Source organism: Cyprinus carpio, chromosome B1 (assembly GCF_018340385.1).
Source record: "Cyprinus carpio isolate SPL01 chromosome B1, ASM1834038v1, whole genome shotgun sequence".
NCBI lineage: Eukaryota > Metazoa > Chordata > Actinopteri > Cypriniformes > Cyprinidae > Cyprinus > Cyprinus carpio.
Window position 1 is genome coordinate 7889494 of NC_056597.1, and position 12092 is coordinate 7901585.

At 42.6% G+C, this 12092-nt stretch overlaps 1 protein-coding gene across 1 annotated transcript; it reads right to left on the bottom strand.

Moving 5' to 3' along the window:
* Window positions 1-1106: 1106 nt before the first annotated feature.
* LOC122136043 (proline-rich protein 36) lies at window positions 1107-6934 on the bottom strand. Its single transcript, XM_042717573.1, has 2 exons — window positions 6304-6934; window positions 1107-1168 (listed from the first exon to the last, which is right to left on the bottom strand). The coding sequence occupies exons 1-2, from the start codon at window positions 6932-6934 to the stop codon at window positions 1107-1109; spliced, it is 693 nt and encodes a 230-aa protein (XP_042573507.1).
* Window positions 6935-12092: the final 5158 nt, after the last annotated feature.

Consider the following 12092-nt stretch of genomic DNA (forward strand, 5'->3'; position numbering starts at 1 on the left):
TGCCTCACTCCAAAGTTCAGTTCTGCTTCACATTCATCAGGCTCACCAAGGAATTGAAAAATGTCGCCAAAGGGCAAGACAGTCTGTGTGGTGGCCCGGCCTGAGTTCCCAATTGCGAACTATGGTGCAACAATGTGATGAATTTAGAAAGGCTTCCATGATGACTGTAGAACTGCTACAACCTACAGACTTTCCATCGTATCCATGGCAGAGAGTGGCTACAGACTTGTTTGAACTAAAGGGGAAAAAGTACCTTTTAACAGTAGACTACTATTCAAGAGATGTCGATGTGGCCAAATTGTAATCAACTTCCTCGGCAACCATTATGAACATCTGAAAGCAGTGTTTGCACGGAATGGGGTGTCTGAGATACTAATATCTGACAATGGGCCGCAATATAGCAGCGCCAACTTCAGGGAGTTTTCGAGGGAGTATGACTTTAAGCACATAACAAGCAGCCCACGGTATCCACAAGGAAATGGCGAAGCCGAAAGAGCGGTACAAACGGTCAAAAAGCTCTTGAGGAAAACATCAGATCCATTCAACGCTTTGCTTGCATACCGCTCTACACCACTTGCAAACGGCTACAGTCCAGCGGAACTGTCAATGGGCAGAAGACTGAGAACAGGCTTACCAACTCTGCGGTCTCTTCTCACACCAAAACTTCCAGACACAGACAAACTGAAACAGTTTGAATCCAGTCTACATGCTCGCACAAGCAATTCATACAATAAGAGACACAGAGCTAGATCTCTGTCACCACTGAAACCTGGACAGACTGTTTGGATTACGGACCAAGCTATCTCTGGGAAAGTGATCAGACAGCAGGCCCCAAGGTCGTTTGTCTTGAAAACCTCAAATGGTAATATTCAACGCAACAGACGGGCATTGGTGCGACTCCACCACCCTGAAACAGACAAGGAGCAAGCAGTCGATTGGCCAGAGTTATTTGAGGATGATCACGTACCTGACAGCAAGATGCCAACAGTCCGTCAACCATCTCCAAGTTTGCAGTCTGCCATACCTACCCAACATGGAACTTACACAAGGTCGGGACGTTTGTCTGTTCCACCAAGACGAATGAACCTTTAGTTCATGGCCGGTGATCACAGAGGCAGAATAATCCTCTCACTGTGCCAGGAGTGCTCAGGTAGTCCACCCTGACCTCCTTTAAGAAAAAAAAAAAAAAGGAGTACACAATGTTAACAGGAAAAGAGAAAAAAAACTGAAATTGTACAGTAATGTGAAAGACAAAATGTGATAAAAGATGCTCTTAAAGCAATAATTTTCTTTTACATTAGAGAAGCGTGGCATGTGCTTAGAATTGGTTAAAATGGTTACAGTATGTTTATTATTCCACAAATAGTAACACTCTTGGGTTCACAAAGTTCATTGTTTTGGGAAGGGGAGATGTAGTGATATCTGATTAGTGAGATCGCTACTGAGTGAGCCACGCCCCTAAGCAGGGGGTTTGACACTGTGCGAGTGTTCAGTAAAGTTCAGTTCCATACCTGCTATGCTGTGTGATCAGTACGCTGTCTCGGCTCATCCATGAACGCAACACTATGCACTGCTGGGCCACCATAAGATTTCAAGTGCAGCTCTGTTGCACTTTTTCAAGTAGGAAGTTGGACAGTTTGAATTAATGAGTTGAATGGAATGCAGCATAATAACACTTAATACTCCGGCTCCCATCTAGAAGAAGCATCCTCATAGGTGCCTTATATTGAGTTATATCATCCCAGCTATCTATTTATTAAAATGCATGCACAGACATTTATTAGTGGTGAAGTTGTTTTTCAAATCCAATCATTAGCATTGTCTCTCTGCTGCACTGTCATTTTGTAAGTCAAGAAATCAGATCCAATTTTTGAAATAGTGAAGTCAATATCTTGGATATCTACATTGGTTGCCATAGTAATGTCTTAAGTATCAGCATGATGTCAAGTGACATATTAAAGAAGCTGTCAGTGTGAGGAAATAGAGGATAGAAATATAAGATTTTGGTTCTGCTCATGTCATATATATTTGGTGTATTGAATAACATTAGTGAATTTACACAGTTATACATGTCTGAGTGCCATATTACTGTATAAATGAATGAATAGACACAGTTAGTGGTCTTGCATTCCCTAAAAAATAGTTACATGATGATGTCTGATAATAACAATACTAATTGTTTGTATCTGAAAGCTGATGTCTAAGTGTGTCTAAACGCCCCGTGTAAAATTGCTGCACGAAAGATGTTCTTTCAGATATGCAGTTTAATGCAGTTTTATTTGCTCTGAGACAGTCATTTAAACAGTCACGTAAACCACTGTACAACAAGCATTTGATGGTCATAAAATCAGACCATTTCAGCTGACCTACTGCACAAGTGTTCTTAATGATACACTATTCCAATTCACGAGTTCACATTAACTTATAATTAAATAAAGGTTATGCGTATTTGGCGTGCTGTCTGGGGAGAGAGCTCCGAACCCGGCAAGACTCCCAAGCCCGGGGCCAGACACTGCTGCGGCAGTGAGAAAATAAAGAAAGGCTCCTGTGGGAGCAGATACTGCTGCGGTAGTACAGAAATACAAAAAGGCTCCTGCTGGAGCAGACACTGCTGCGGCAGTGAGGAAATACAGAAAGGCTCCTGCGGGAGCAGACACTGCTGTGGCAGTGAGGAATACGGAAAGGCTCCTGCGGGAGCTGACACTGCTGTGGCAGTGGGGAAATACGGAAAGGCTCCTGTGGGAGCATACACTGCTGCGGCAGTGGGAAATATGGAAAGGCTCCTGCGGGAGCTGACACTGCTGCGGCAGTGGGGAAATATGGAAATGCTCCTGCGGGAGCTGACACTGCTGCGGCAGTGGGGAAATTCGGAAAGGCTCCTGTGGGAGCATACACTGCTGCGGCAGTGAGGGAATACGGAAAGGCTCCTGCGGGAGCATACACTGCTGCGGCAGTGAGGGAATACAGAAAGGCTCCTGCGGGAGCATACACTGCTGTAGCAGTGGGGGGAGATATAATGGCTCCTGCGGGAGTGGGGTGCCGTTGGAATGGGAAATGGAGATGGCTAGGGAAAAAACGGGTGACTGATGAGGGTTTGGTGGGCTTTCTTGAGATTTAAGCGGTCCGATCGGATGTAGCTCTTAAAAGCTTCTGATGAACAGAGTGTTTGGATCTGCTGTTGGGAAAGGCCGTTTTGAGCCGCTGTGGTGGCTGCACCTATTCTGAAGAAATGGCTGGAGAAATCGTCGGCTGAGATACCGGAAAGACGTAGGACAGACTTTAGGTCAAAAACGGGAGACAGAGCGGCTAGAGTTATCTGTAAAAAGAGGGTCGGAAAGGGATTTAGCTTGGGATTTCCTGAGCTGAAGGAAGGCTAGGAGAGTTTGGTATTGGAGAATAGGTGATTGGAGGTTAAAAATATAAATAAAGTGGCCCTTCATTGTCTGGTCTGTCTTACTTTGCTTTATATGAAATTATATGGCTTCATCGTCCAAGACTGCTAGATCAGAAATGGTGGGGTGTATATTCATTTCAAAGCTAGAAGTGGTAGTGAGCTCTGAGCATCTGAGAAAGCCGAAGAAGGCTAGGATAAACATAGCATCTAGCGTACGAGCCGTGTGGATGGAATGGTAACCTCTGCAGAGCGTAGAAATGCATTTAGTCAAGATTTCAAAGGTTATGGGCTGCCTGGTGTCTGGGCGCTTGGGGTGGGCTCTTTGAATGCCTTTGATGAGAAGGGAGTTCTGTGAATTGGTTATTTGAGGTGAGGGTGAACCGAATATGAGTTAATGGAAAGATTTAATTCCACTTAGATAGCTTTTAATGGAGCTGACTTGGAGGTTTTTGTTAATGTTGAGATGCGATATATATGAAGTGATAGAGAGCAGGGAAAAATCGGGGAACGGCAGATTATAGTCGGAATGGAATGCTTTAAAGCATTTCCATGCTGTTAAGTATGACTGCAGGGTACTGGGGGAAATGGCTTGGAGAATAGAATCTCTTGAAGTTTCGAGAAGGGGTTTCAGAGGATGATTCAGAGGAATACTAGCTCTGAATAAGGAGGTACTGGGGTTGGGAGTGGTTCCGCCTGCAGTGCCAACAGCCTGAATTTCTGAAAGGCAAAATGAGAGAGAGAGTCAGCTATTTGATTTTTTTGCCCCGGGAATGTGCTTTGCAGTTATGATGAACTGATCGCAAGCTGAGATCCAGATTAAACGTCTTAGTAAGGGCATTGAATGAATGAGAATGAGAACGGCCATTATTAATGCAATGTACAGTAGCCTCGTTATCGCAGTGAATAACGATGCTGGTGTTGGACCACTCTTTTCCCCACAGAAAGGCTGCCACGACGATAGGATATAGATCGAAAAGGGCTGAGGATATTACTGGCTGTGGTAAATCTAACAGCTGGGAGGGCCATGTAGAAGTGAACCAACGGTTTTGGTAAAATCCTCCGAAACCAACGGAGGGGGCAGCGTCGGTAAATAATTGGATGATGGTGGGGGAAGAAACCAAATCGCTGTAAAATAAGGATAATCCGTTCCATTGTTTAAGGAAGGATATCCACAAACTAAGCTTGTCTCGGCATGGATTGGTTATAAATAATTGGTCCTCTAGCTCGTAAACGGAGGACGCAAGAGAGAGGAGGTGAGAGACAAAGCCTTGAGGGATTATGCGCATCGCGAAATTTAGATGACCAAGAATGGCTAGCAGCTCATGTTTGGAGCAGTTTGGATTTGCTAAGAGGGTGGAAGCCACCAGAATCGTTCTGTCAATTTTATTCCTGAGTTAGGGAAGCTTAATCTAGGTTGATTCACAAAAATTTGACGGAAGTGCTTGAACCTGAAGTTTTTTCCTGAGCAAGGGGAATCCTCTTTGAAAAACTTTTGAGTTGTCATAAGGTTCGTTGCTGGGATGGAGTCAGGCGGTGATATAATTAAAAAAAATCATCTAAGAGATGAATTAGGTCGGGTACGGCGTAATTGTTGGAAAGGATCCAGCAAATTGCTTCGGACAACATGACGAAAACGTGAGGTGGACGGTAAAGTAAAAAAAATTCTGCCAGCAGATGCCGAATAAGTGCCAAAAATCTGGGTTGATGAGCATCACCCTAAACGCAGAGGTGATGTCGACTTTGGCCATCCAAGCACCGCGAACTGCGTTTTCTGATCATAGTGATGGCTTGGTCGATGTCGTGGTAGTGAAGTAAAAATTCATTGACCGGGATGAGGCTGTTAATGCTCGGGAGCTGGGAATTATGCGGGGAAGAAAGATCGATTATGAGGCGTTTTTTACCAGAAAATTTCCTGGTTGCTATGCCTATGGGACTGACGCGGTAGATGTTAAAGGGGGGAACGGAAAAAGGGCCGGTCATGAAATTTGCGTCTATTTCTTTCTTGATTAGAAGATCGACTGTTTCGGGTTCAGTGAGAGCGGACTGAAGGTTGGGGCATATGAGGCTTTGGGAGGGGAGACTTTCGACACCGGGATGAAAACCTGACAGAGACCTGACAGTAGATAGTTAGAAAAATCGGATTCGGGGTGATGGAGCAATTCGGGAGATAAACGAGAAACATTTACAGGAGTCGATAAGTATTGTTTATCATTTTTATTGGTATTTTTTTGTACAGGACAAATCAAGCGGTCGTGAGCGCCTCCGCAATAATTGCAAATATGCATGAATCTGCAACATTGTCTTGAGCATCTGCCGGCAATAAAGCTGATGCAGAGTTGCCTGTCAGAGAAAGATTGGGGGCGGCGATTGGTGGAATTGGGAAGGTAACGCTTGTTTGGGAAGTTAGGTACGTAGCTGGTGGACTTGGGCTGAGACGGTTCGGCACAGGGAGGAATGGATGGGTTGACAAAGGGGCACATTGTGGAGGAGTGTGCAATGGATCGGCATACTGTGCATGTGATGATACTACAGCCCAAAAATACCAAGTGTGAAGTTCTGAGTCCAAAGCCCCCCAATAAGGACACTGATTTCACTGGGCCACTCGGATAGCACATTATGCCGAGAATAATTTAAGGTAGGTGTAGAAATGGGAACCCCCGTATGATAGTGCAAGTTCGGCGATGATTGTGAGATCATGTCACTGAGCTCGCGTCTCCTCTGTGGAAAAGAGGAACAGATTACTTTGGTGTAGCGATTGAAAGCGATGGTGAATTCGGGAAATGATAGAATACAGGACTGAATATGTGCAGTGTTTTTTAAAGTGACTGAAATTTCGCCGCAGTCAATTTGGCGGTCGGAGGACGCAGGCGAAATAGGACACAGGAGGGAAAAAAGATTTATATCCACACCTGAGAGAATTTGGTTCCGAATGTTACTGGAGACAGGTGTAGGATCCAAGGCGGGGGCATTTAGTGACATGGGTAGGAGCTTGGCTGAGGACAGGGAGAAGGATGAACGGGCATGAGAGATGGAGGGGGCGGGGGGGAAACTAGCTGACGGAGCTGCCTGTGGAGGCCGGCTCGCACTTGGAACGGTTCCGGGAGCTAGATGGGAAGAGAGAGCAGGAAAGAGAGCGGGAATAACGGGCGCCGGAGTCTGTGCCATTAGCGGAGGCGGCCTTATGCTTTGGTCAGCTCCAAGGGTGGGGAACACATGAGAGAAAAGGGAGCTAATGGTGGACGTCGGGGCTTTTGCTGCTAGCTGAGGCGGCCTTGCACTAGAGCTGGATGGAGGGGCTGGGGGCCATGGGTAGGGGAGAGGGTTGAGGGTGGGAAAATGATGGGACTGGGGGTGAGGCTGCGCCACTAGCGGAGGTGTGCTCGCGCTATCTTGGTGGCTTGTGCAGGCGTGCGCTTGTGTGTCGCCTGGAGGGTCTGCTGGCCGACGCTCGGAGGATCGAGAGTCTTTTTGAGCTGGACCTGATGCTTGGCCCCAGCTTGCCAGAGGCCTTTTGTTTCGGCCTGATGATCGGGAATCCATCCTTGAAGGTGTTGTAGTTGGATCAGGCCATGAATAAGGAACATTGCGGCCCCGGTTTGCTTAGTCCTTAGCTTTGGATGGAAGTGTGGATATTGGTGGTGGCGCCCTCACCTGGAGGGAGACGTAGAGGGCTTGTAGCCCCACCTTGTTAGCCGGTGAGGAACGGTAATGCCAGCATTTGAGAGTGCTTGGCATTGGCTTGTCATTGTCCATTTCTCCGTGGCTGGAGCGGAGGAGAGAGCTGAGGCATGGGAGGACGCTGGTGAAGGTGGCTGACGCCTGGAGGGTGAAGGAGAAGGAGAATCCCTGCGTCTGGAGGTATGAGCGGCGGTAATGCGGGAAGACCTGCGACCTCGTAGTGCAGCCGCGGGCTCAGTTGGAGCATCCTGTGGAGCGTTTGTGTGCCGTACGTCGGCTGTAGACACGTGTGGAGCTGCGTCATCAAAGGTGTTGTCCTCAGAGGACAATTCGATTTGAGACATGCTGTGGCATTGGATGTGTCAATTCTGAAAGTCGAGAGATAACAAAGGTAGGTCGTACTTGATTATTTATAGGTGTTTTCTCTTGAGCTGATTGGTAAACGGGGTAATCACTAATGATGAACTGGCTGTGTTAATTATCCATGCATGCTCCTCACGAAATTTGTTTATGAAAGATCAATTACTGATAAATAATTGTTTTAATGAAAGTTATGGGTCAGTTGCTCGACTAAAGTAAACAATAATCACCATATTGGTGACTTCAATCAAAACATTTTCAATAATAAAATAAATGATAACTAGAGCTAAACCTCTGTTAACCTTTTCAGCTGAGAGTTTAAAATATTCTAGCTATCCCCCCAGAGTGAGTTTTTTTAAGGTGGCCATTATTTTAGAACATTTCCCTTTACTGTTTTCATGGCGATGCGTCAAGCTTGTCATGTGACACACCACGGCCACAATAACACTGTATGACAGATGGATCACTTTTTTTTTTGTTTTTCCTTTTTTTATTTAAAATATTCACAAACTTGCATACCATGTCATGAACAATCAGATTCACAAATATGTGTAAATGAGTGTCGTTTAAAAACCTTTATAAATTATCTTGATTGTGATCTGTAATGTGAAATGGGCGTAGCCATGTTTGTTTGTGCTGCAGTTCAGAGAGTCCTGTCAGTCGGATTTACAGAACGTGAATTAATCAGTTTCTACCAAAATACAAGTTATAATTGTCCTGGGTGTAACTGGGTGAAGAATAGATTGAACTTTGTAGTTACTTACACTATGTGTATCTGATATAAATAAAACACATCGTCAAATTAAATTTGAATGGATCATTATTGTTGCTTCCATGGACATATATGTGTATTTTTTTAATTCTTAATGTATTGTTTTACTAGTACTTATGTGTATTTAAATGTCTGAAACCTAAAATATGCATTATGTGGTTAAGAACACTGCATACAGTAGTTGTGATAATATGACAAGCAGTGCACGTCTCTCTCTGGCTCGGCACCAGCTAAAGTGCGAAAGCACAGTTTGAATTTGGCAGTTATGTGACGACACTGAACGTTCTAAATCCCATATGTGGGACTGTACTCCCAGGGGCACAGAAATAAAAATCCCAAATGTGGGACCATACTGCTCAAAGGGTTAACTCTCAGAATTATAACTGATGAGAATTTAATCTTTTAAAGTATGCTATAAAAGCAATTATGACTCTCAGGACACAGTAGGTGTGTATGAAAGAACTATTATATACAGTACATGTGGCAACTATTATAACAAAGAAAGACAGATGATTTGGCATTTGAATGGGGTAAATTTATTCCAATTCATAAACCTAAAAACACTCAAAGATATGAGCCATGTAAATGCTAGGAAACCAGAACTGGAATAACCAGAGGATCATAACTACTTGCTCTTTGTTTGTTGAAAGCTATGTAGGTGTAACATTGAGGGCAAATGGTAGATATGGCCATTGAAAAAAGGTGGTGAGCTTATGTGATTGGACATTTATCAAGAGACCATCACAATCATGATCTACACGCCAGCAGGTGATCTACTGTGACTGAATAGAGCTCCTCTTACAGAGCCATTCCACAGAGTGGAAAGCAGCACTTAAACTACTCTTAAGCCAAATAGCCAAACTATTGTGTGAGAGAAAACAGCAAAGGTCTTTACTATTACTGACATAGAAACATCAACGGGGTTAGAGCTACAACCATCAACAATCTGTTGGCAGTTTTTAAGAAATTTTACCTGTAGCTTTTTGAAGGGACTTAAATGTGTATTCATATAAATAAATGTAGAACATGGATTTGAGAACATCCTGTTGGCCTGTCATGGTTGTTTAATATGCCTTTATTTATTACTAATTAAATACATAAACATCTTGTAAAAATGCTGAAGCATAAATCCCTTTTAAATACATTTAATCACTCTAGTAATGGTAGTAAAGTGAAGGAATATGCAGGAATCAATTGATTTAGAATCGTACAAATTCTATGTTAAACAGAAGACTATAATGCCCATTAAGGAGTCTCTGTTCTGAGTTATGATTTGTTCAAATGCGGTTGTCATCTCAACTGTGCCATTTAGTGCAATTTCCTGACACAACACAAATTAAGGAAAGAATGGATGAGACTAATGTGGAACGATGAAGGTCCTACTAAAATATCATGCAGGAGCATGTTTGTGTGTAGTATGCATTTCAAAACTGAGGATGTTTAGGCCTACATCTCATGTCACCTGCTGAAATGTTCCTATTAATATGTTTCCCTTACAAATGTGCATTCTGAATAATAAATACATTTATTTCCCAACTAACCTGCAGCAGTCAAGTTTGTTTTCTCATTAACAATGTTACTCTGATCATAATTCACAAATGTTTAAATTTTTTAATTGGATTTAACTGAAAACACCCTTAAAATGAAAGTGCATTTTAGTTCATATTCATGGTGTCCCAAAATAACACAGTTCAGTACTGTCGTACACGCGTTCATGGGAGACTGCCTTTCCAGTGGATGGCGTAGGACGTAGGCGTAGCGCATTGCACATGTGAGTCTCGCGAAAACCAACATTTGTTTACACAAGCAAAGGAAGCAAAGTTTCCTTATTTTTGCAAAGGAAAACCAGACTCCTCTTGGCTTATATCGAAATCCTCTGACATTTTTCTTTACAAACCCATGTTTTGTGCTTCTAATTTGTGACCGGCATTTTGTTTTCAACTCTCTCTGCTACTCTTCCACATTTGTCACTAATCACCGCCGCTTGCACTACACATACGTCTTACATCATCCTCACCGGAACGGCTTCCGCCTACGACAGTTAAGAGAAGTGAGAAAAATGTGTTTATATTGTTTTAAAAATGGATAATTTTCTTTCAAAAACACATCGATTCACTATAGGAGGCCTTTATTCACCCCCCGGAGCCATGTGAGGCATGTTTTATTATGGATGCGTGTGCTCTATTTTACTACTTTTGGACTGTTGAACAAAACACCCACCTACTCCCATTCTAACGCTTGGTAGAACCAGGACAATTTTTAATATAACACCGACTGGATTTGTCTGAAAGAAGAAAGACCACCTAGGACACCTTGAGGCATTACGATGGATTAAAACTAAGTTCCGTTGAATTTGGTAAATATATCCATCCATCCATCCATCCATCCATCCATCCATCCATCTATAATTCATTTATAATTAATTGCTGAACTTCTAGAACACACCTAAAACAAAAAAGATCACCAATGATGCAACGATGACAAATACATCTAAAATTGCATTCAGTATTGTGTGTAATTTGCAGCCTGCCATTTTCTTTCCTGGCAGGTGTTTGAATTAAAATGTCAAAACAATTTTTTTTTTTTTTAAAGTAAAAGTACGGCTAGAGTTCAGGAAGAGGAAACAGATGATCAGACTAACCCAGTGGCACAGGTCAACAGGCAAAGAGCCGCTTCACAAGAGCTCTCAACAGGAAGCAGTGTAACACGAGGCACCACAATAATTGGACTGAGACTATAAACCGGCACACACCTTCAATATTACTGTCATAAGAATATAAGACAACTCTAGCCAGGTATCAAGAGCAAGTTACCTGCTGGGAAATACTGTTTTGATGTGCTCACTTGGGCTTATTTTCAAGGACAAGTTGAGGGGAAGACCTAATTTGGTGTGAGATTTTGTGCTCAGCAGAGTTTGTATAATAGATGAAGAGCCAGGAAGAGTAGCATTAAGTTAGTGTTATACACACAAACAAACAAGTACATTTACATCACACACCGATGACTATATTGTTTGTCTCTTTAATAGTCACTCCTTTCTCATTCTCTTATCCAGGCCAAAATCAACACACTTTTATAAGCTCTAGATCAATGCAGGAAATGTAGGCAATATTGAAAAGTGTCTATAATTCATGCCACTTTGCCTCACTCTGCTTATTCTGCAAAACACAGCAGTTTCTGTATTCAGAGTGTGAACTCATGGGGCTCAGTGTGTCTTTAATCTGCTTCTGTTTCTACAAGTTTATAAAGCTTTATATTGCCTCCCCTCTGCTCTGGCTGCAAATAATATTTCAAAGTGTCCTTTATACTAACAAAGAATTTGCTAAATAACAATTTATTTATTTGTTTTTTATTTATTTATTTAATTTTTTTGCCAGTTTATAATGCCTCCCACAGAAAGTATATGTTTGAGTTGACTGAAATTTCTAGAAGCCTATCATCAAATGGCGTGATTTATTGTTTCTGGTCATGTGGGTGAGGCAGATGGTAATGCAGTAGATGTTCCACATGCTGATATTCTTACAAATCCCTTACAAACAAAACGTCTCAGGCAATGCAAAGTGCAGATGACTGGGCATCTAATTGGACTGATGAATTTCTCAAGTTCCTAAATCCTTGTCTCAGTACTTGTTATTTATAATCCAAAACAATACTGTATAAAAAATCCAAACTCTCTTAACTGATAAATAGAGGTGTACAGCAATCTAACGACTAAGTGTTGCACTGCCACTTGGGGCAACTCATTAAAATAGTCTGGTCTCACAGGACTCATTAAGGTTATTTTTATTTATTTATTTATTTTATTGTTATTTTGGTGTTTAAATACTGTACCTCCTCCTATTCCTTGTAAATATGCAGCGCTTCGGGTCCATGACGTTGATCTCTTTA